The sequence below is a fragment of the Camelus ferus genome, chromosome 29 (assembly GCF_009834535.1).
Source record: "Camelus ferus isolate YT-003-E chromosome 29, BCGSAC_Cfer_1.0, whole genome shotgun sequence".
NCBI classification, from domain to species: domain Eukaryota; kingdom Metazoa; phylum Chordata; class Mammalia; order Artiodactyla; family Camelidae; genus Camelus; species Camelus ferus.
The window spans coordinates 19,453,367-19,478,373 of record NC_045724.1 but is presented as its reverse complement, the minus strand read 5'-3'; the positions used below and the strand labels follow the sequence as shown (position 1 = coordinate 19,478,373).

At 40.3% G+C, this 25,007-nt stretch overlaps 2 protein-coding genes and 1 long non-coding RNA gene across 9 annotated transcripts in view; 1 reads left to right on the top strand and 2 right to left on the bottom strand.

The window, feature by feature from the left end:
- MTFR1 (mitochondrial fission regulator 1) overlaps nt 1-16,429 on the top strand; it is a 33,183-nt gene extending 16,754 nt beyond the window's left edge. For all 5 annotated transcript variants that reach the window (XM_032470046.1, XM_032470047.1, XM_032470048.1 and 2 more), the window contains 5 exons: nt 3,781-3,896; nt 11,104-11,339; nt 12,994-13,261; nt 13,817-13,985; nt 14,850-16,429. In XM_032470046.1, coding sequence (XP_032325937.1) covers nt 3,781-3,896; nt 11,104-11,339; nt 12,994-13,261; nt 13,817-13,985; nt 14,850-14,918 — 858 coding nt within the window. In that variant the 3' untranslated portion in view covers nt 14,919-16,429. The remainder of the gene's footprint in view (nt 1-3,780; nt 3,897-11,103; nt 11,340-12,993; nt 13,262-13,816; nt 13,986-14,849) is intronic.
- On the bottom strand, nt 10,443-13,037 carry LOC116660480. The gene is made up of 2 exons (XR_004316030.1): nt 11,691-13,037; nt 10,443-11,311 (listed from the first exon to the last, which is right to left on the bottom strand). It is a non-coding gene; the product is annotated as an uncharacterized LOC116660480 (long non-coding RNA).
- The window catches only part of PDE7A (phosphodiesterase 7A), a 106,702-nt gene continuing 96,937 nt past the window's right edge, over nt 15,243-25,007 (bottom strand). Inside the window, exons 13-19 of one of the 3 annotated variants that reach the window (XM_032470044.1) lie at nt 22,023-24,076; nt 21,305-21,577; nt 20,992-21,223; nt 19,733-19,849; nt 17,309-17,506; nt 16,928-17,040; nt 15,243-15,568 (exon numbers count right to left, since the gene is read on the bottom strand). In XM_032470044.1, the coding sequence (XP_032325935.1) occupies nt 23,868-24,076 (209 nt within the window). In that variant the 3' untranslated portion in view covers nt 15,243-15,568; nt 16,928-17,040; nt 17,309-17,506; ... (2 more) ...; nt 21,305-21,577; nt 22,023-23,867. Of the gene's footprint in view, nt 15,569-16,927; nt 17,041-17,308; nt 17,507-19,732; nt 19,850-20,991; nt 21,224-21,304; nt 21,578-22,022; nt 24,077-25,007 lie in introns of those variants that run through there. The other 2 variants (XM_032470045.1, XM_006193754.3) reach the window with 2 other exon arrangements.

The window sequence follows — 25,007 nt, the reverse complement described above, 5'->3', positions numbered from 1 at the left end:
AAATGGCTGTTAAGGATAACTGAATCCATGATACAAGTATTACATTTTATCAATTTGGTAGCATGGCTTAGTAATTTGAAGCCCAGCTCTGTAAATAACCAATGTTTGTGACATTTTCTTCGTTCTCAGTAACTGACGTCTTAAAGACTTGTTTCTCCATGGGGACACTGTCACTTACCTTCTTAGATGATTTTGAGAGACAGACACACATTTCCCTCCCTCTGGTCTCTCTGGTCCTTTTTCTTCTACCTGTTCTCCCCCTACGTTCCCCGCCCCCCATTCTAGGTGTGTCACAAGTAGAAATCTTTCATAAATGTTCTATTTTTTAAAAAGTGGCTTAGTGGCTGAGTCTCAGCTAGAGTATTTGGTTGGTGTTCTTTACACAGGTGCACTGCTCAGCCTTTTGGTGTCACTGTATGTCCCTGTATCAAAATGGAGATATTCTGCCTTCAGTGTTTCTTACTATGGCGGAAGTTAGTGGAAAAGGAGGAATAATGAAATCTGTTAGTGAAAAAGCTAGAAGTTACTATTTTAGTATGTTGCTTCTAAGAATACATATTTTGCATTTGGCTGTAAACAAATGGTGGTAAAATAAACTGAATATATTTACTCTTACACCCTTCTTCGCAAGAAACTGAGAGAATCTTAGTTCCCAGTACCAGTGTGTTTATTTTATGAAAAGTCACATGAGGACAAAGTTAGCTGCTCTTATATGTTATTCTAAGTATTTCAACTTCTGTACAATTGTTAGATGAATCAATTTCCTCAGTTATAGTGTACATTATCAGAATATTTAAAATTACCTAAAATTACTTTGGTATAATTCTTGAAATATAATTGAATCTTGGATAATTAACATTGTATCAAATGTTGAACTTCTCAAAATCAGTAAAAAGTACAATGCTGTTATTGAGTTTTGGTCTGAATGAAATGCTTTTTATACTTTTCTGAAAGAAATCTGAATACTTAGCAACCAATTGTGCTAATTTTTATTTAAAATTTTATAATGCCCTTGATTTAAAAAATTTTTTTCTCTATTCCCTTCACTGTGTTTTTTTTTTTTTTCCCTCCCTTACTAACAATAGCTGTGGTAGGACAGGACCTTGCTGGAACCTTCAGTAAGTTGATCTTTCCTTTTTCAAACTTCCCATCAGTCACCCATGCATGCCAGTAGTGGGCTCTAAATCATGCTTCTAAGAATCCACGCTGTCAGTCCCCTTGCCTACACTGACCTCACCTAGACTGGTTCTTGACTCAGTGAATTGTCCTCTGTTTCATACTTCAGTTACTGAGTGTGCATTTCAGCAACAAATGACGCGGCCTTTTAAAAAAAGATTAATGTTACTATATTTTCAGTTTTACTTTGTTTTCTGTATGAGTTTGGTTTCCCCAGGATTTTGTTAGGCTTCTTTTTTTAGTGGCATAAAATCACTGTTATGTAGATGCATGACTTAAATATTAAAACTACTTTGTTTTGTGGGACAGGATGTCAATTAGAAATGATAAAGATATTATCAGTTCTGGAACTGGTTCTTGACAGTATCATTAATGTTTTCATCTCATTGAGCACATGTTATAGACAAACTGTTATTTCAGTGATTGAATATAATCAATACTTAGACTGCAAACTAAGTCCATGGAATAATTTTTTTTAAGTTTGTACAAAATCAACATTTCATGTTTAATATGTGAAGTTATTACAGATATAAAACAAATATTGTATGGTCTTTATAAAGTACTCTGAAAAGCTGTCACAAAATTGGGTTTAACTTTCATATTTTTGAGTATTCTTAGAAAAATATCATTTTGCTTCCTTTTATGAACAAAAATATCTGGGAAGAAAACAGTGCTTTTTGTAACTTTATGGGAAAGTAAGAAGTCTTGAGGTCAAAACTAGATTTTATTTATCTTAAATAAACCTTTCTTCCTACCAACCAGTAATTGTATTGGAAAAAAATTTTATTTACTAAACAAAAAGTTATATAATCAGATTGATCTTCATGAACTAGCACCTTGAGGAAGGCACCCTCAGGTTTCTTTATGATCTGTCACTTATACAAAACAGCCCATTAAACACTGTGTCTTCTAAGAGCTTCCTTTTTGGGGACCTTCCCGTTCCTGGATCTCCATGTAGCCCACTTAGCGTCTCCCTTTTATAATGTTATGGGAATATTAATACACCATTCTGTTTTCAGTAATGGATAGAAGCAGATTCTATTACCATATTCTCAGGCTCTTGAGATCAGGTGTGATGCCGAGTTTAGTGATATTATTTCAGTTGTACAAGATACCCATTTACTGAGTGTTTGTTTATTGACTTATTTGGATACACTTCTAAAACATACAATGGCAAAGGTACAAAAATCTTCTTTTTGATTTTTCTTTGATCATATCCCTTGACAGTGTACTTGCTAAAGTTTTTACTTTTTTTCTCTTCTAACCACAATTATTCTACTACATGCCTCTAAACATTGGTATTTTTGAAAGCCTTTTCAACTTAATTCCATTATTAGTTCCTTTGTTTTTGTTTTTTGCCCAGGTTTAAGTTCTTAAATTTCTACTCTTTTTAATACACTTGTTTTTTCTCTTCCCTGGACCCTTGTACTCCCCAAAAGCCATAATTTAAGGTATTTTAAATACTTGATGTTCTTACTGAGTTACTGTTAAAATGTCAGTTTTTTAATACTACTTTGTTAAGTTGATAATGTTAGGTAATTATGATATCAGAATGGATACACATAATAGCAGTCAATATGTTTAGTTAAAATTTTATTCCTAATATTAAAGATATTTAAAATTTTAACCATAGTACTATTCTGAGGTTGTATGGTATATTTTACAGTTGAGGAAGAAGTATTACTTAAGTGTAGCTTCCAAAAGCTTCATTTGGCGATGTTAGTATTAAGAAGGTTCAAATAAAGCATGGGTTACAGTAGAACCTTTCTGATAAATACATTAATATGTAAATCTCTTTGGTCTTTTAAACTTTTTTCTTCAGTTAAAAAGTCCGCATTTTCATTTTTAGTTAAACCTCACTTCAATTTGTAGGAAATACTACATTGATCTGATAACTTAATTTTTAAATTATTATTCATTGGTCATCTGCCTCTGAGGCATTATACTTATAACAGAACTTCAATACAGTTATATTTCCATTTTTTCAAGGTAAATTTCAGAACTTGAATCCTTTTTCTTTATTGTATTTCAGAATATTCTGTTCCTTCATCTGTGTGTTGAAGATCAGCTAGAGAATTCTGTTCTATTGTTATGTTTTTTTGGTTCTTTAATATAGTTAATACTTTTATTTAAAAACAAGAGATTTAAAGATTAAAAAATGTATTTTCAGTATTATAATAGCATAACTATGTAATATTCATTTCAAAATGTTCCCAGATTCAGCACAAATTGGTCATTTGTTCTTATTCCTATACTTTTTTTTTTTAAACTAAATCTCTTCAGAAAAGAACTGATGTATAATGATTAAATTCTAAAAATTTTCTCAATGTTTTAGGACGAACAGAGGGTTTTTTTTAAACCAGTTTTAGTGACCTTAAAATAAAAAATTGAGTAAGGTTAAATTATAATTCAGAGATTGCATACACTGTTAGACAACAGTATGACATAACTAAAGGTCCTTTTCCATGGAGACCTTCAATGGGAACGCTAGAAACTGCCTGTGTTTGTTAACGTTAGAGCTCATGATTTTCCTTTCGGTGATTAAATGTTTTATTCTATCATTTTGGTGCCAGATGAAGAAGTTTCCCTGTTTGTAACTTACAGCTTACCAGCCCTACAGCCGAATGGAGCCCCAGCCACCCAGGAGAGGATGCAGTGGCGTCTTTTGCTGATGTTGGGTGGGTAGCCAGAGAGGAAGGAGAGTGCTCGACAAGACGAAGGTTAGTCTGGAATCTGTCAGAGCTGAGATGCAGTATTGATTATTTTAAGAGATGATACATTTGCATTGTTTCCTTTTTTCGCCTAATTTGATCTCTAGTACCTAGTTATTTTTTCAAGTGGTCGTCTTTTCTGTTCATTTTAAAGACTCAGCTACTATTTGTAAAGTTTCTAGTTAAAGAACTGTGTCCTAGGTCCATAAGAATTACAGAATCCCCTAGCCTTCAGAAGTTTACATTCTAAAGTAAGAAACTGGAAAGAACTGTCATAAATATGTTTAGATTGATGGAGTAACTATAATGGTCTTACTGGGGCAGAGCAATCCCTGTGGATCATATCAGGGAATTTGTGTACTCATTGGAGACCGTTTCCTAAAAACTGAGAGTCAAGATGAGTTTTGATTCAAAGGAGGCAGTGTGTAAGATTTAGAGAAGTGCTTCCATTTATTTGAAAGAGCCTGAATAAATTGTTGACTCCTCTTCAATCTAATAAACACTCAGCTGGTCAACTCTTCATTCTTATTAGGCATCGAGGAAACATAGATAAAATAAGATACAGTCCTGGCTTTCCAGGAATACCTGGAAATACTTGCCAGAGGAGATGAAACAAGGAAATCAGTAATACTGATGCTGGAAATACTACTAAATAAGTACAGAAGGCCTCTGTGGGATGAGAGGCTTGGCAAGGCTTCTCAGAGGAGGGGATGCTAGAGCCGAGTGAGGAGGGTCAGTAGGAGCCACTCACATAGGATGGTGGTGTTCCAGGAAAAGTGAATGTGTTTAAAGGTACTCATTAGGAGACCACACGGCATATTTAGGAGACTCCAAATGGCTCCATGAGTCCAGAGAGGAGCAGAGAAGGAACAAGCTTGCTCTTTATTTGGTTTTCCTGTTACTTTGTTTTCAATTCTACTGACATCTGCGCCTAATTTTCTCCTTCTACTTGGAGTTTTTCTTTTTTTCTAGATTCTCTAGGTGAGAGCTTATATTAATTTGAGACTTTTTCCTTTTTCTAATATAAGCATTTTAGTGCTATAAATTGTTTGGTTTCCAAATGTTTAGCACTTTTCCTGTTATTGAGTTCTAGTTTGATTCTGTGGTCAGGGAGCACACGTATCCAGTTGATCCTTGAACAACTTGGGTTTGCACTGTGGACTTAGGACTGCATGGAGGGTTGGAGTCCCTAATTCCTGTGTTGTTCAAGGGTCAGTTGTATTTCCATTCTTTTAAAAATTTGTTGAGGTTTTTTTAAACGGCTCAGGATATGGGCCATTTGGTTTATGTTCTGTGGGTATATAAAAGAATGTGTGCACTAGGGGGTGAGTGGTACAGCTCAGTGGTAGAGCTCGTGCTTGGCATGCACAAGGTACTAGATTCAATCCCCAGTGCGTATGTTAAGGGTAAAAATAATTAATAAGTAAGTAAATGGTAAGTTAATTAGTTAATTAACACATATGTAAAAAAAGACCAGAAAAGAAATATATACTCTGTTATTGTCAGTAGAATATCCTGTAAATGTCAGAGACCCTGTTGGTTGATGGTGTTGCTGAATTCTGTACTTTTTTTTTTCTTGCAACATTTGTTTTTACTGAGTTATAGTCATTTTACAATGTTGTGTCAAATTCCAGTGTGTATCTTTTTTGATTTTTCTATTTGTTCTAACAATTTTTGAAAGGAGGGCATTGAAGTTGTAGTCACGCAGGTCACTGAGACTCTGCTTACGTTTCTTCCTGGTCTGTTCACTTTTTGTGTTTTCATATTGGATGATTTCTATTGTTCTGTCTCTGAATTCATTGATTCTTCCATCTTCTCCATTCTGCTTTTGATCCTATCCAGTGTGTTTTTAATTTCAGTTATTTTACCTTTTAGTTTGAAAATCTTCATTTGGTTCTCCTTTATATCTTGGAGGTTTTTGCTGAGACTTTTTTTTTTTTCATTTGTTTTACAAATGCTAGTAATTGCTCATTTAAGCCTTTTTATTATAGCTGTTTCGAAATCTGTCAGATAATTCTAACTCTTGTCATCTCAGAGTTGGCATCTGTTAATTGTCATTTTTCATTCAGTTTGTGTTCTTTTTGGTTCTTGGTATGAGTGATTTTTTAAATTGAAATCTAGATATTTTGAGAATCTGAGACTCTGGACCTTATTTAAGCTTTTTCTTTTAGCTGGCTTTCACTGATAGCACTCTGGCAAGGGAAGGGTGGGTGCCATCTTGTTTATTCATTCAATTTTAATATATTAATTTCTAATTGCATCTAATTCTTAATTCTGAGTGCCACATACATACCAAACTGAATAGGTGTTAAATAAAAATGTATAGGTTCATAGGATTTGAAAGTATTTCAGGCAGCCCTTTTTCTTACACCACAATGTAATCTAATGACCAGGTGAAAGTTTTTACAAAATCTGTAATATAACAATAGTGAATAAAGTGAGACTGAAGACTTAAAGATACCCAATTTAAGTTTTTCAATCTGACATGAAGTGGATGGTGCTATTAAGGAGTGCTGGGGAAGAACCCCAACCTCATACAGGATGACAATGAGTAACAAAACTCCAAAGGAAATGACTCAGCACGCAGGCAGGCTGGCTTGCCAGGGCTCCCAGATGGAGTGCAGACCAGAGCAAGTTAGCTTCCTGCTCGCAGCACAGCAGACAGCACGTGCTGTTCATTCCCACTTTGACCTTAATTATTTGACACTAGACAATAACTAATAATGTACATCACTCAAGCACTGCATTCAAGGGACAAGCGTCATTTCCACTAAACATCACTTGTAGAAGGATCCAGCTTTTAAGATACAAAACAAGAGCCTAGAATAGCAAGTAAGAGGAATCCCACCAGTCGTCTGGGTCTGTGGCCTCGTGACAGTCCTGCTCCATCCCCCACTGTAAATCCTCTGATGGGCAACTTCCCTCTGAAAACAGCTTTCCTAGTCCAGGTATCTCTAGCCAACTACTCACTCACTTTGCAAAGATTGTTAGTTTTCTATGCAACTTTTTACTTTCAGAGAACTGAATCAACCAGTCCCCCACACCAGCCCCCGTGTATCCCATTGGCAATAGTGTCTTTTTATTCATTTCTAGGCTGTTCTCAGTTGAAACAGTGAGACAGTAAGCGCCATCCTGGGAATAGCACCCTCCACAGAGCACTGGGCTGATGTAAAACGATCTCAGATTTTGGTTTTCATTAACTGTGAGATTAAGGGGAAGGACCCCACAGGTGCACTATATTTAATTGAGGATTTTCTTTGAAATGATCAGTGGAACTTGAAAAGCCCTTCATGGTTCTGTACGTTGTGCTCCCAAAGTGGCTGCTACCCTTGACACGGATGTTGAAAAGATGAGAGCGAGGTCACGTGCAGGGCCACTCCGAACGGGTGCCTGTGCCCTCGTGCCACAAGGCCCTTTGGAGCCAAAAGCAAACAAAAGGTAGAAAGTACGAGCACAAGCTGGTACACAGGAAGTGTTTTTAAGAAACGGCCACACTCTGGCTGTCTTCTGCTTTGGGGATATCCAGACTTGACGCCTCTTTTGTTTTTGTTTTTTTGTTTTGTTTCTTAAATTTCTCTGTATTATACACAAAAATTATAGTAGGAAAGAGCATTTTTCTTAGTTCGGATTACTTCTGCCTCTATATTCTAGCTCTTAATAGCCTTCTATTCTGAAGGATGACAAAACAGATTGGTTCTGAGAATGAGTTTTGACTGCCTTATAAAACAGATGTCTGTGGGAAAAGTGTGTGTGTGTTTGTATTTTTAAAGGAAGGGACATGTCTGAGAATTTTCATAAAATCTAAACTTTTCCATATACAAGTATATTACAGAGCAACTCTTTTTGTTTCTGGTTCTCGAGCTCCTGTAAATGTTGAATCTGTGTCTTTGAGAAGACGTGATCATTTCAAGATTACTTTTTTAGCTCCTAAAAATCTACATTTAAACTCCCACATTTCCAGTGATTATTTTGTTTGAACCCACAGCCATCAACGGTATTTCATACATGGAAATGCAGAATCTATGCCGAAGTCACAAAACTAGTTATGGACATAAAATACAGATGATCTGCTATTGTTACTTAAATCATTTTGCTAAAAGTCCTAAACTTTTTCCTTCTTACCCTGGTACACTGGTTTTCAAGATTAATGAGTACTTTATCCTTAATTTTCAGTAGATGGAAAAACAAATGATAAAATTCATCTGTAGGGGTTACGGGGGAGAGGCAGAAGCTTAATTCTTCCCTTTTAAAAAAACATTGTAGTTTGCTGTTCACTATTCATTAATTTTTCTCTTACAATGTATTTTGCCTAGAAGGATCTTAAGGAAAGAAAGCTGTTTAAACTAAACGCCTTATAGTTGATCTCATAATCCAAACTGTCATATTATCTTGTTCCAGTTGTGGGTATTGAGGAAATGTTCGTGGGATTTGAAGACTGACTGACTTGAATGATAATGTTTTAAAGCAAACTTAAAAGCACTTAATACCATTGGCTCCTGTGATCTAGGAGAATCTTAGGTGGGGGTATGTACTCACTACTGAAGAGACTACTAGTTCTTGAACAGGACGGTAACATCATTTTTTGTTTAGTAGCACTGAAGAGTCTGGCATTCAAAATTTATTTGCTGTTATAATGCAGACTTGATGAAGTATCTGTGCTCGTACACAGAATGAAAGCAAACCATCATCCTCGCTTCCATTCTCAGATATAAAAATTTTCATTCTTTTAAGTGAGTTTTGACAAACAAAGCAAAATTCAACGTTCATGGAAAATGGAAGAAGGTAGGGGGAGAGGTGAGGGAACGCTGAGTCTGCACCTGCAGTTCTGTTTCTTCCCGCTTCCATCTACTTGTCACCTTCCTGATGCCCCCTCCCCCGATGCCTGTGGGGCAGCGTGTCCTTCCTGAGAACACCGCTTCTGAGCACTCTTGTTGCTTTAAAGTCATGAAGTCACAGTCTCTCTCCTACTCTTATTTCTCCTCTGGTGTTTGGAACAAATGTGATACTTTAATTCTACATTTATTTGAGATTTCTGTATTTTACCCAGATCTCCTCAGAACTAGTATTCTGTCTCTGCCACTGTCCCACCTATGAGTGTTTTCCCTAGTTCTTTCAAGAAAAAGTAGTATTTTAAAAAATCATTGTGTTGTTTTTATTAAAAACATAAGCTGTCAAGAATATAGTTGAGGAAGCATATTAAGAATATGTGACCTTATACTGATTAAATCAACCCATGCAAATAGCCTGCCCCTCAAAAGAATGTTATTCAGTAGACTAATTTTTATCTACTTGTAACCTAATGTACAGAGATGTTTAACAAAAGTATTTGACCTACCCTATGAAAGGTGGGTAGAAACCAGAATTTAGGCTGTTACATCAACAAAAAGCCACAGTGATTTTTTTTAATTGTTAATGTGTTATTAAAATTTTTTCCTTATTGCAGGATGATTAGAGCACATGCGTCTAATCTCTTATAACAAATAATCTTTCAAAGAACATTTTAATATATTTAATCAGAGTGTCAGTATTATTTCTTATAAAAGTTTTTACCTTTGTTTAATCTTCATGTACTTTTTTAGACATCTCATCACCTATTTCTTCCCAGTGTGGGGCTAAGAAAGGGAATGGTAGTTGAAACTTTGCAAGCCAAATATACTTCCCTATCCCACAGATATTCCTAATTATCGTTAATAAAGTTAGTATTGATTGAAGTCGGCTGCTAATCTAAATCTAAAGTAGAGCCTGAAGTAAAGGTAACAACCAGGATATTTATTCTCCAGGTGTTTTTGTTTAATACTACAGGTAAATAATTTACAAGCATCCTCAATATATGATAGTATAATTAACATGGCATAATCAGAATTAGATATGGAGAAAAACACCTGAATTCAGCACATAATACCAAAAGCTAAAGGTCCGAGAATTCACTCAAAACACAAGGTAGAACGAATTAACACGGCTCTCCAGCACAAACAAGGCAAGACAGCAGTGTCCAGTTAAAGGAAAACTAAAACAGAATGTAATGTTGGTGAGCGCTGTAACGGTTAGGATTAAGTGTGACTGCGTGAAACAGAAGTCAAAAACAATGAAGTTTATTTTTCTCTCAAGTCAGAAACATCCAGAGTGGAGAGTATGAAGCTGACAGTGGCTCCACTGTGTCCCTAGGGACCCAGCCGGGCTCTCTGCCATCCTTAGCACTGGCTTTCACGTCAAGGTTAGCTTGACTCTCAGAGGCTCGTGGGGCTAGAGATGAAAGGACGCGCTTTCTCCTGCAGCGGCCTTCCTGGCGGCTCACCCACGTTCTGCCTCCAGCTTGTCAGTCAGCACTTGGTCACATGACCATGAAATGGAAGGAAACTGGGATATGTTAACCTGATTGTTGTGATTATTTCAAAATGTATACACACATCAAATCATGCTGTACACCTTAACTACATACAGCATGTGTCAGTTATACCTCGGTAAAGCTGGAAGAAAAAAAAACGGATTAGAGGCTGGAAAAACCTAATTGTGGAAAATAGGAGGAAATGGTAAGTATAGAAATTGACAACTGAAAAGGAATCTGAACTTTATTCTCACCCCCCAAAGACTTCCATATAGAGCTGTGGAGCAATGCATGTTAGAAAAGCCTTTTTTTTTTTTTTAAACACCCAAGTGAAAATGAGATCATGTATATAGTTACTGCATGAGTTCCACTATAATGATTACTTTTTTCTCCTTTGTAGTTTCTTACGCTGTAATTTGGCCCATATTGTTACAGTATGTCTTACAATTTAGTACATTCTATCACATGTGGAAAACACTGACATCCAAGGGTAGAAGCCAAGACCCTGGGGAAGGGCTAAGAGATTACTGATTTGATTTGTCACACATAACCAGTAATTAGTTTATCATTAAAAGTTTCTTCACCTTAGTTCATACCATCAAAACAAAACGTGAATTAGCAAAGACACTGCTGGAAGCTGTGTTGCCTCTTGTAGTGCAGGCTTGTGTGTATTGTGTGGAGATTAAGAAGAATGATGGCAGCAAGAAATCTGGCCTGGCGCGTTCCTGCGTGAGGTTGACAAGTGCTTTGTTGTTGAAACTTACAGCAGGGGCTTTATGGACGGTCAGCCTGAAAAGTGGTTCTCAGATGTTAGGTTCTGATTAACTTTGAAATGATTGATTGTATTCCCTGACAAAGCCTGTGACAGCCAGCCTTCTGTCTTCCTTGCAGGACACAGGTCAGGTCAAGGCAGCCCCTTCAGGATGACCTTCCTTTCCTTGAGAAGCCCCCAAGCAGGCAGTTTTCCTTACCAGACCTGTCTCCAAAGGAGTGTCAGCTGCAGAGCACGACGCTGGCGAACGAGGAGGCACTGCAGAAGATCTGTGCCCTCGAAAATGAACTCGCTGCTCTCAGAGCTCAGATTGCCAAAATCGTGACCCTGCAGGAACAGCAAAACCTCAGTGCAGGTCTGTAAGTCCTACATTTGTTTTAACCAGGGAACTGGGAATTAGAAGAATGCCACTCATGTAAAATTTATTAACAAGTAACAGCATTGATTGAGCTTGTTAGAAAATCTGGGGTCAGTCCTCTATGCGTGGTCCAGTAGAGGACCCAGGCAAGTTTAAGTGGTTTTTGTTTGTTTTGAACCACCTTGATGCTGTCAGAGAGGATACTGAGTATATGCATTCATTTAATGGTTAAACTGCTACTCCTGTGAATGCTGCGGGCACCTTAGCTGTCTGTGATAGTGGCACCATCCACGTTAGACGCGAGGTAATCTCTGTCAGCCCTGACGGGGCTGAGTGCTGCTTCCCTACCTGCGTGTTCTGCGGCGGGTGCTTGGCCCTTCCACCTCCCAGGTCTGCTCTGCAGTGAGGACAGCTGCCCTGTGTTACGGAGTTACGTGGGAGTAAATGTGCAAATTATATGAAATGTCTTCAGCACATTGCAGCTACTTAACGGTCACTTCTCTTCCTCTTGCCCAGAGTGGAAACTGAATTCAGGTCGTCTGACTCTTGGTCTAATACTGTTGCTTCTGTGTGGCACTGTCACTCGGGAGAAGAAACCGTGGTGTTGAAATCCTAGCCCATGAACCTGCTGGCACGTAGTGGTGGTTTTTCCTCGTGTTGTTCCCGAGTCCTGGCTGGACTCAGTATAAGCCAATTCTAAAGGTTAAAGGACAGGATAGTTACTCTGCCTCTGAGTCACTGTGCTCATGGCCCCAGGGTTTAATGTAACCCCACGCATTAACCTCATCCAACCTGTGTCTGGCCAGGATGGACCGAGGGCGCATGCATTCGGGCACCTGCTGTCACTTAAGTGAAATTTGTGTGTCACTTTTATAGAACCGAAGTCCTGCCCTTTTCTTTTTTAAATTATAAATTGCACTCCTCTTTTGCTCTACCTCCCTCTACTGGCAGACTAAGAAAACTGCTGTAATAGTGAGAATTGGGGGATTTACATTAGGTGTTATATTTACAATCCAAATCCCTTGAGGAAAACTCTTGCACTGAGTTCCCCCTAATCAGTATAGTTCACCCAAAAAACAACTCACTAACCTCCCATTATGCAGAAAGATGAATTTTTAGGTCCTTATTTTAGAACTACTTTAACTTCTTATTTTGGAAATTAACTAGAACTTTTTTTCTTACAGAAATTTGTTCAATAAATCTAAAACTTTCCTTTTAAAAACATTCTAGTTAATGCTTGATAAGTCATATATAAATATACTTAAAATGAAACACAAATTTATCAAAGTTTTTTCATATAGTTACTCCAGTATTAAATGGTCAAACTGTATCCTGAAGACAGTTACATGTGCAGTGCGACTGCTGTGTGTTTCATCTAGAAGTGGGGACAGACTCTGCAGCTGGCCCACGACAGTGCCCTGTTAAGTGGAACACTTGTATCTGGAGGGTCTGGGATTAAAAGATACAGAGACTGAGATTCAGGCATTTAGATTCTAACCAAGTAGCTGACACTTCCTTTCTACTTACATGATTGAGATTCTTTTTGAGGATATTATTTTCAAATATAAAGTCCTTAACATAACTTTGCTTTTAAAATATTTTACTTGTCCGTAGCCATCAGGATTGAATTGGTTTTTCCTTATTTCTGTAGGTGATTTGGAATCTGCCACAGCTGTCGCCACAGCACCGCCCTCTGCCCCGCCAGCGCCCCCTCCGCCCCCGCCCCCGGCGCCCCCGCCCCCCCCTCCATCAGTGCTCCACCAAAGCACATCTGCTCTTGATCTGATTAAAGAGCGAAGAGAGAAGAACGCCTGTGCTGGGAAGACTTCAGTCAAGAACAATCCAAAGAAACCTGACATGCCAAATATGCTAGAGATCCTGAAAGACATGAACAGTGTCAAACTTCGGTCAGTAAAAAGGTGAGGACACACTGCCTTCTTTCTTACGTCCCCCCCCCCCTTTTTTTTTGCCTTATAAAACCAAGTACTAGGCTTCTTGATAATTTTGTTTTACAGCATGACTACCATGAATAATTTGTTTTTAATTTAAAAAAAAAAAAGACATGCCCCATTGGCTCCTATACGCTGTTAGCTAAGAGATTAGCAAAATAAACACTTCCCAGGTTACTTTTTCACCACCCCCACCACTGCATTTAAAGCCTTTTCGTGACTGTGCAGCCATTCATCCGCTATAGCTGTGCTGTGTACCTACCAGGACAGTTGCTGGGCACTTGGAGAAGAGTGGAACTGTGATCGCCCTGAGGGCGTGTGGTCACTGCTCCTGAGAGGAGCTGACCTTGGGTTCATCGGGCCCCTTGTGCTCTTCTGTGGAGCCTCTAAGTCTAGGGTTTCCACGTCACTGCGTCAGTATTTGTCTGTCTTTTTTGAGGGTCTGTGATGCTGTCAGGCCCACAGAGCACCTCCCAGAGGGACACCAGCATTGAGTGTCCGGCTGGTTTCTGTCACTTCTCTAAGGTCAGAACAAGACGTGAAGCCCAAGCCAGTGGATGCTGCTGACCCTGCTACCCTCATAGCAGAGGCTCTGAAAAAGAAATTTGCTTACCGGTATCGAAGTGAGAGCCAAAGTGAAGTTGAAAAAGGAATTCCAAAGTCTGAATCCGAGGCCACCTCCGGAACAGTGTTGGTGAGTGCTGGGCAGGCCTCTCTCTGGGGCAGCTGGTGGTCCACTGCTGTGCACCTGCGTTTTGCAAGACATTCAACTGTGTCCTGCAAGATTCAAAAGGATGTGCTACAGGATTTGGTTCCTACCTGCAGCTAGTTTGGTTCCTACCTGCAGCTAGGTTACTTAAAGAAGAGCACAAAGAAGGAAGCAAAATTAACCTCTGGTTTCACTCCTTAGCATGAGAAATTTAACATTGGAGATAAACTATGTTTTATTTATATTTAAGCATAATGACGTGAAATTCATTACAATAAAATTTATACCTTAGGGCAACCTGAATGTTACGATACAGAAATTCAAGTAAGGGAAGATCGTTTTCTCTTAGGGCACCTGTGACAGTCTTCTGAAGAGGGAGAGGTTTGACCAGGGCCTTGCAGGATGTGGGCCACGCCACAGATGGAGACTGAGCAGATGTCACAGACACTCTCGGACAGGGATCCAGTCCCTTCAGTCCAGTTACTGTCGTGGGGGCTATTAGCTTGTCTGTTCCAGAGAAGCAGATATCTTAGAAATTCTAGCATCTTTGAAACTCTTCATACATGGAAAAGGAAACTTTGTACCATTCTTCTTTTACTCAGAGAAGTAAAATTGGACTAGCTAGGGTCTTGCTAAGATGATAATTTTCTTTTCTAGAAACTAATCTTGTTACCAAAGTCTTTGACTTTGTTGACATACGTTTATAACAACCTGTCAGTTCATAAAGGTTTTAATATTGTCTAGTTGCTGGATTTTTCATGCAGAACATACCCAGCCCTTTGATCCATGATTGGGAGGGGGCATATCAGTACTGTTACATTAACCAGTGTCTTTCTGTTTCTTTTCTAGTTTGGGCCACACATGTTGAAGTCTACAGGAAAAATGAAGGCTTTAATTGAGAATGTTTCAACTTCCTAACAGACAATGAGCTGAGAAGGACTATCCTAGTTCAGCTGTTGGTTTGTTAGGACTGCTTGGCTGGTAGAAATCAACACTATTTGGTAAATACCTGCATTTAGTGTTCAGTGGTCTCCTTTTAAGTCTCATTAGAGGGTTAAGCTATAACAAAAGCACTCTTAGGTTTGCTTTTAAGAGAAGGTCAGTTCTGAAGTTTTCTATAACATGTGTATATTCTGACATAACATGTTTTTAATGTGTAGCCAGGATATTTAGGTTTCCAGTCTCAGAAATAGTTAGATTTCAGAACAAAGGAACTTTGTAGATGTGAGTTTTAAATTCTTAACACTAATTTATCTGTACAGATGTTTTATGCGCATGTATTTAGACATAAAACAGTACCTGACATTTAGCAGAGGCAGTGATGAGGGTGCTGCTGGTGTCGTTCATTCTCAGCGATCGTTTCTGCACAGCTGCACAACCAAGTTGTTGGGAGTGACATGTTTGAGACTGTAGTGTCTTCTTGCCTTGAACAGAACTTTCATTTTAGATTCTTCCTCACATTGTCTCTGAGGTGGGGTTTGAGTGGGAACTGGATAATGTTCGCTGCTGAAACTCCATGAAGGAACGTCAAGGATCGTGAAAGCTGTTCTCGCCTCTGCCACCCAGTGCTGAGGAAGGGAACGTAGTTTTCCAATAGTGAGGAATCAAATTATTGAATTAAATTACTTTTTAAGTAAAAACCAGAATGTACCACCTTTTTTTCTTTCAGTTTAATAAATGGCATCACAAAATGACTTGTTACTAAGTTAATACTTCTGGAAATGTCAGCATAATGGAGTTTAAAAATTTTTAATATTGTCAAAAACTGTAGCTTTATAGTGGAACACTGAATAGGCAAAAGAATTTCCTGTAAGCTGCTTATCATTGGTCAGAATGCTGTTCTGTTGCGTTACATTGTTTAACATAAACTGTAGTGCTACTAGGAGTGGAGAGTTGCCTTTCTCAGCCAGGGCTTCTAAGGAATTGTGACAAGTGATCATTTTTAAATGCTTCATAAGTCTTCATGATTTTCTGTATTTCTGCTAAACTCAGTTATAGTTAGTCAGACTACCATGAAAACATATTTGGATTTACTATTTAAATCTAGTGGGGGCAGGGGGAAGTTGTACTTCCTGGGGGGTGGGATTCAGAGATGGGAAGAACAGACATTCACTGTTAGGTTACTGAAAATATGTGCAATGTTCTAAATAATAGCAGATAATAGTTGAAGTTAATGTACATGGTTTGGTTATTCACCTAAAATTTGAACTGTGGCTTATTTTACACGTTGTCAATGCACATTGTTTCTCACTGTTTTATATGGTTTAAAAATTCTGCCTTAAAAAGAAATCCAGAAAATTCCCGATAGACATACCTTGACCGCCTAAGAAATTCATATTTGTATCAGTATTGAATTTGGGCCAGTGCTCCAAGATAAGGAAGGTAACTGTTTTGAAATAAAGCGAACTTTTATTTTCCTCGGACCATAACATCTATAAATATGCTTGCTTTTTCTTCACAATAGGTAAGATTCTTTTGATTCTACATGAAGCTGCTTTAGAATAATCTGCTTTCTGCATTTTTCAAGTGGAAATATATTCCTTATAATATACCACCTCTCACTCACTTATCTCTCAAAGAGATTTCAGCATCAAGAGAGAAAGGCAGTCACGTGAGGGGAGCTTCCCCGGGGCTCTCAAGCCTATATAACCCGCCCCGGGGACTGAGTGCTGGATGCTGCTTGCCCGTCTTCCCGCGTACCCTCGCATTCACTTTCTGGCTCCCCCAGCAGCACAATGCCTGAAGTGGAAGAGCTTCAAAATGATTAAACTCTGCTTTATAGTAGCTGGTACAACGTTTTGTCTGCTGGGGCTCTCTACACAGCTGACCCTGGAAAGCTCTGTAAGGGCTGGGGCACGGACCCCCCGGGGGAGAGTCCCGGACGGCTCGCTCTGCTTCAGCAACAGAAAAGCAGACAGCTGGCTCACCCGAGGGCGGGAAGCCGCGCCAGGTTTGGGTAGTCCAGGACTCAAACTTTTGTTTCTTTGATTCCACATATTATGATCTCTGATCAAACACAAACTTTTCCCCACTTGCAGATCTGTAAAATGAAAATACGGTACTATGTTTACTGAAAAAAGTCCACATGTAAGTGGACCCACGCAGTTCAAACCCGTGTTGTTCAAGGGCCACACGAAGTGCACTGGACCTGGAGTTACACGTGATCCATGTGCATGATCCTGGCCAAGTCACACCTCTATTTTTAAAATGGGAATAATGTTCAGCTCAAAAAATTGTTGAGGATTAAAAAATGATTTTGAACATTTTCTATGAATGGTATATAGAGTGCTAAGGAAGTTATGACTTACATTGTTTCACATGAGGGCACTAGTTCTCAGTGTACTGATTTCTCCCAGGAGACGTGGTCCCTGGCACCCGGAAAAGGTGTCATCTGTGCACAGGGCTGGAGTGGAGCAGCGGGTCTCACAGGCTTTCATTCTGGTTGTCCTCCTAGTCATAGGCCCTTCTGTCCTCCTGCTGTATTAAGAATTCCGGTGAGTCTGTGTCTTAGTGGTGAAGGAAGACAATATGAGGGAACCACTATTAGAAACAAGAGTTTGGGGAAATCATCCTCCAATAACCTCTCTGAAAACAGAAGTCCCCGCTGTGGGTCAGATCTGGGAGAGAGAAGTTTAAACTTGCAGGCGTTGCCCAGTAACAGCAGCTCTGGGGTTGTCAGGCAGAATGAGGCAGCTGGTGACCATATCGTTCTCACTGTCACAATACTTCCCGTGAGCCTTCCGCCATTCCTAACCCCTCTGCCCCTCCTCATCCTGGAGCATCAGCGTTCTTCTGAGCTACCCCCGAACCTGCTTCCTAACATGGTTAGTTCTCCCTTGCAAGCTAGTTCTTCACTGGCACTAGTGCGATCACTTGAGATCAGATAGCATAACCGCAGAAGGATCTGGAAATCTTGTATGTTCTCCTCTGAGACTGTTGTCCTTAGTCCACTTCATGGGGCTGGAAGCCTTAATAACGTCCCTCTAGCTTCTCAACCTCCTCTCTGGTAGACGCTCCAGCCTCTTCTAAAGGTCACAGAGAGAGAGCCTTCCGTAAGCCCGGAGTGTAACCCGAGCAACTCAGACGCGCTCAGGAAGGTAAATGGAAGAGGATCCAACAGTGCCTCACCCTCCATCCAGGGAGCCGTGGCTGTTCCAGGGCCGTCCAGCCCCTCAGACCTGCTCGCCTAGCTGGACAAGCCTTACTTTGGGGACAAAGACTTCACGACAGGATTTCTACCACAGCTGTGAGCAGCAGCCTTCTGCTCCTGCTGCCTCGTCACCGTCCCTCTTCCTTAGCCAGTCACCCTGGTCATCAAAGGACGAGAAAGGATGAGGTGGAGGCGTGGGGGGAGGCGCTTCTGTAACGACAGCTGTGTTAGCAGTGAGGGAGGGGATGCATATGAGACACCGGTCTGGGGTCCGGTCGTCCAGGCTCTCTGACCTTCCCTCTGCAAGGAGAACACCTGGTGACGCAGAGACTGGTCTGTGACCCGGGATGCAGCCTTGGTTAGCTGGTCCGATCAGATTCTCCCTTGGGAATTTGAAGAGGAAACCCTGAGAAGGGGGGCAGTTGGTATCTGGAGCTCAAATAAAGATGTCATGAGGTACAAGTGTCCACGGGCAGTTCATGCAAAGCAGATTATGAAGAAATGAACAAGGCTGTTTTACAGGTTAGGAAGCCACCGAAAAGACTGGGTGACTGGCTTTACATGACGAAAGACCCAAACCCAGCCCATCTAGCCACAAAGACAACACTTTTAGAAACTACACTATCCTGGCCTTTCTAAGCAGACACTCCAAGGTAGAGAAGATTCGGGAAAAGGACCAGGAGTGTGGGAGAAAGCAGCAGATGCAGCAAAAAGCAACATCTCAGGATGCTCAGACCCCAGCTTCTGCTCCTCCAGCCTTCACAAGGGCTCGTCTGTTATGAACACGAATCTTCAAGATAAAGTCCCCAGTTAACATGCACTTATATGAGTGAGCCTCTGCTCCCTGTCATGGAAAAAGCTAATCCCTATCTTGTGATGATTCTTAGACGGAAATTCAAAAGTCCTGTTTTCTGCAGATGTTCACCTAGGATCTTAAAACACATCCCTTTACGATACTTTCCTCAAAAAAGTTTACATATAGAACTTATACAAATTTCAGCTAAGCTATAACACGGGGGGATACCATGCAGCCAGCCTCCTGGTTCTTTACAGGACATGGCTCAACAGTAAAGAAACACTTCAAATTTATGCTCAAAAAGCTCAATGTAGAGCTCAAAGGTAAATGTAATATAAGATGAACTGTGTTAACAAGACTGCTGATGGTACCAGTGGAAAGTGTCAACAGTGTGCTCCAGTTTTATGTTACAGCTAGAAAGACTCTAATATTAAACACACGGGTTTCAGGATGACTTAGAAAGTAGTAAAGGAGTAAAAAATGTGATTGTGATTGAGAAGTATTTTACATACTGAACATCTAAGACTTGTATTTTAGAATCAAATTTGAAAGCTAAATGATTTTTACCAGTCAAGGATATTAATAATAAAAGTCAAGAATTACTGGAAATGGTGTCATTTTCAACATGAACCCAACAAAATCATTCATTCTCAACAGCTCCCAACACTTTGCACTCATTTTGTACAATATAGAAACCTGCCATATTATGTAACAAATGCTTTTCACACATCATCTTGTCACCCAAAGGTTTTGAGAACAGAGATCATGTTCTGCAATTATTTATACCTTCATTACATCCAGTGCAGTGCTCTGCCCATAACAGCAACTCAGATACTGGTACCACATGACTTCAGCACAGACAGACTGGTTTCAACATAATTTCCTGTAATGGTAGACTGATAGCTAAAAAGGAAACAATACCAAGTTAATTTGTTCAACGTGTGTTGACGGCACGATTTACACCAGCCCTGTGTCGAGCACAAGAGACAAGATGGAGGAGAGCTGCGTGTCCCCATCAGCCCACCCCCAAGTAGTGATCCCTCTTCCTGGAGACCACGACCCTCGGGGGCCTTCCAAAAGACAAATCCTTAGCAAACAAAGAATGGCTCAGGCTCAGCCTTGCAGATATCTGAACAACTGTGTGTCCCAAATGTATGCTGATTAATATGTGCATTTATTTAAAAACATTACTGAATGCATATCAGCTGTCGGTCACTGTCCCAAGCTGATTGGGAGGAGATTTAAACAAAAAATTTATACATTTTTAAGAAGAGTACACATGAAAACACTGTAAACCTCTGATGTGAAGTTTTAGGAAAACTGAAAGCTTTAAGAGTCAAGGAAGTTTTTTTGGAAAAAGAGGCTGTTATAGGAACCTTCAAAGAATTACTAGCACCTCTAACTTGTACCTAAGGTACAAATATATTTCCCAGGTTTGCAAAGGACATAAAATAGTTACTTCTCTTGAACAAAGAGGATCGTTATAAACCATCACATTTACTGAGTACAAATACTGCCCAGGAACCAGTTGTTTTAAGTGTTTGTTGTGTTAAGCTGAGGCTTACCAGGTTTTCTCTCCGAGGACCTTTGCCCTAGAGCAGAGGAGATGCCCCACCACTAAAGGCTGGCCCAGAGCCCCCAAGGGCTGCCACAATGCTCTACACTTCTTTGAAGTCTCCTATTTTTATCTTAAAAATTCATGTGAATTTTGCATTCTGTTTCATAATGTTTAATTACTTATTTTAAATATGATCTTCTAAATGTACTGTTTCCTCAAATTTTTCTAGAAAATCAGTGTTCACGGAATATAGGTCCTATTTAAAAAGCAGGGCTGTAGATGGTAAGCCCTCATATATGTAACAAAACACAACTTTCCAATGGGTTTATCACACCTTTAGGCGGGAAATGAGAGCAACATTCAGGTGTCTCCCCTTGAGAATGGAAATAAGAAATCAATCCTCTGAATATCAAACAGTGAAAAACGCAAGAGGTCAGAGAAGAAGCAAGCAGTCACACACCGGCAGACAGATCCCGGGCAGGCTCACCTGAGACAGGCTGACAGTCTGGCATCTACTGGACGTGCCAAACAGAAGCGGACGTGGAGGAGCAGATGCCGGCAGAGAACCTCCAGCATCGTCCTGGGAGCCCTGGTCCACAGACACGAGTGTCAGCAGGAGCATCCCCATAGGATGCATGGGGCAGCTTGTTCCCCAAGCTCAGAATCCATGTTCACCAAGTAACTGGCTGATCAGAACTTAGCTTCCCAAGAAGATCTGCCTGAAGGGAGAGAATAATTGATAGTTATATTTCTCATTGTAAATTACACTAAAATAAACACCTTTAAAAAATATCATTTACCGTGAGCTTGGTTAATGTAAGTTTGCTGTGAGGTAGTTCCACCCTCCGTGTGCTGAGATTCTAGGTCTGTGAGTGGGTTGGATCCTTATCAGATTCCAGACGCATGAGATCTGCCACGGTGATGCTGCCTCATGTAAGTGGCCAGTTAACCTTCCCCAGGTCACCCTCAGCTCTGCCACCATCAGACTTCTGTACCCAGCTGTCTAGCATGGTGGCCACAAGCCCATGTGGAGACTGGGCACTTGAAACGTGGCTAGTCCAAACTGAGATGTGCTGTAAGCATAAAATACACGCCAGATTTGAAAGACACTGTAACAGAAAAAAGAAGGTAAAACATCTCCTAATTGTTTTTTATAATGACTATATATTGAAATGAGAAAATATTTTGGCTGTATTGGAATAAATGCTATTAAAATTAATTCCATCTGTTTCTTTTTCATTTTTCAAATGTGACTACTCAAAAATTGACAGTCACACAGGCTCACATTATATCCTATTGGACATCACTCTCCCATACAAATAATGACTTTAAAAAAAAAAAAAAAAAACCTCTGTTTGAGTTCAAAGTTTGCACTCATCCCGTCTAATGAAATGGACTTGGAAAGATCCAGAGAGGCCCGGTGGTACCTTTCTTACACTGACAGTAATCAAGTATAATTAAGTGACCATTTCTCACTACTTGAGTTTTAAAAGGCCAACAAAACTAGTATCTTGGTACCTGCATGAGGCGCTGGGGTTCCCAACTGTGGAATCCAGAGCTGACTTCCCTTGGGGATCAGTCAGGACTCTGCAGACTGCGCCTGGGCCTCAGCTCACTCCCCGTGAGGTGGAGATGACCCCCGCAGGACCGTGCCTGCACCCGGCTCTGCCTGCACCCATGTCTGATGAGTGAATGCCAGAGCCAAGAAGCTAATTCCCTGATTTCCTAGTAATTTAGCATCATGAATTCCAAAAGATTGAGTTAGAAGGTAAATATCAAAGATGAAAATGTGAAAAGATAGGTTTTTATTCATCAAAAGTTAAACAGCAACAGGCACGTATTAAAATGAGTACGGCAAAGCCTCTGACACAGGGCTTTACACTCAAGCTTTCTCCCAAGAAAATGGCTGTTGCAACAAACTGTAAACATAATTAAGAAACAGTCTTTTACAGTAACAAGGGAAATACAATTGAACTAAAAGAAAGCACCAGTTTCTCTTAAAACTAGATTACAGTTGTGCTTACTATACAGAAAACAATGTAAAACAAATTACAAAAGTGGAATGTTGTAAGTTTAAAATTAGTCCTTAGATTTTGTCCTATAAAACATCTGTTCACATCAAAAGGCCCGTCAAAGGGTAACGTTTCATCAAAGGGAGGGACAAGAAAACAATGCACTTTTTTCAAATCAAAACAAGAAGTTTGGTCACTTAGCTTTGTGCATAGTTTAAGGCAACTGGAGCGATCAGTCGCAGCGCACCTCCCTGCCCCTCCCCAAGTGTGGCTGCTCATTATGTCACATTCTAAAATAATAAATAAAAACGGACGTTTCCAATCCCTCCCACGTGGATAAATAGGACACATGCACAGTCACACATGCACGAGCGTGCCCGCAAACACACATCCGCACACACACACCACGCCTCTCACTCACTGCAGCGAGAGGGGACTCTAGTACCCTTGCTCTGAAGGACACACGTGCCCATCCCACTTTATTTCAGATTGGCAAATACCCTGAGCTGATTATGGTGTTTTAAACATTCCACCTTTTTCTTGCATGTGCAGGTCAAGTGTACAGTAGTGAAAACAACATGCAATGTCTTCACTGCAGAATCATAATACAGCTAGGACACTGGTGTTCCGCCCCGCCCTCCCCCAATTAAAATCTAAGTTAAAAAAATTGCATTGCCGAACAGCACTGGAGTGAAAGCTGGCGGTGCTCTAAGATAAATGCTCAGTTTCCAGTGCACAAAGTAAAACTGGAGCAAATGGGAGGCTTTGGTGGCATCCAAAGAAGAAGAAAAGGCAAACCGGGGGAAGAGCTGCAGTTTTAGGTTTGATCTTTAAAATTCTTAGTGGTTCTTTCACAATCATGCTCCAAGGCAAATTTAGAACCAATATTTCAGAGTTGGTTTGTAAACATCGAGTCTTGCCAGAGGTGGCAGAGGCTGGGCACTTCACAGTTCCATTTTCTCCGAGAGAACTTAGTGGAAGCTACAGACACACACTGCTGCGTCGGACTGGTTAATTCCAAGAGACTCTGCTGAAGGCTTCAGTTCAAGTCTCAGGGCGCTCTGAGGAGCATGGGGCTCACCGCAATCTTCCTTCGGCCTTCCCTTGGTTTCGCTCCTGCTGGGCTTCGCATATTCGAGGTTTCACACAAAAGCCAAACGCATATTGCTGTGTGTTCAGGTCGGGTAATTAAAAAGTGGGTTCAAATGATCCAACAGAGGAAATCTTGGAAATAAATAATGCTGGCATCATTCACTTCCCTTGACAGTCAAGGGTCAGTTCTCTCACCTCAAGACCCCATTCACATTTCTAAAAACCTCCAGGAGGCAGTCTGTCTCACCGATCCTGGGGGTTATGATAATCGGTTTTCCTGAGGTAATAACTGTGCGTTCAGCTCCTCAAATGCAGCATCAGTGTCCTCACTGCTCGACTGTTCTCTCTGCAGTCCCTTCCAGCTGGCTTTATTCAGCCCCACGTGCCCGAGCATTGTCTGGGACAGCCTGGTATTGGAAAACCGGGCCCATTCTGTGAATAAAGGCTCCACTAGGTAAGTCATGAAGCCTCGAGAAAATAAGAGAAAGAAGGTGTTAACCTACGTCCTGAAACCTTATCTTTAAAACACCTATATAGTGTTTACGCTCTTAAGTCCTATTCCTATTTCAGCCAGCTCTCTGAAGAACGGGGCACAGCACAGTTGGAGGGCGGGGGGACCAGGCCTGGACTGAAGTGCAGCTCCAGCTGGGGTACCGCTCTGTCCCCTCGGGGATGGTAATCTGCACGCCCGTCAAGATCACAGGTGGCCATTTTAAGTAATTCAGAGAGGGGAGGGCATAGCTCAGTGGTAAAACACATGCTTAGCATATACGAGGTCCTGGGTTCAGTCCCTAGTACCTCCATTAAAAAATAAATAAAGGCTTAATTACCTATCCTGCCTCAAAAAAAAAATTAACTCAGAATTTATGAAGCCAAACCTCATGACAAAAAGTATGTGTCTACAAAGAACAGAGGAGATTAAACCATTATTAAAGTGAACACCAAAGTGTACCAAGGTCCTACTTTGTAGACAACTCATATAATCATCTCCCTTAATTCACAGTCAGAAAGAGAAAATGAGTAAGTTCGGGACTGTCCGCATCTCTAGGTTATACAGCACGTTGTTCCCGACTCAACACTACACAGGGTAAAAAGCAGCACCGTAGGAAATACCTCAACAACCAAATCACATATATTAGGAGAAGCAAATAAGACTATCTTCCTGCATTTTTGATCTGTTGCGGACAGAGGAAATGTACATTCAAATTCTATCACTCCTTGTTTAACAATTTTTAAAGTTTCTTCATCTTTAAAACTTTTCTTCTCAGCAAAAGACCACGTGGCCCACAGACAATATGGGTTCCGTTTAGCCAACAAAAAAAATCTCACTGGAAGTAAAGCAATTAGCAGCCACCACTTTCAATTACAAAAGTCATATGAGGTCTGATGGTTGAATTTT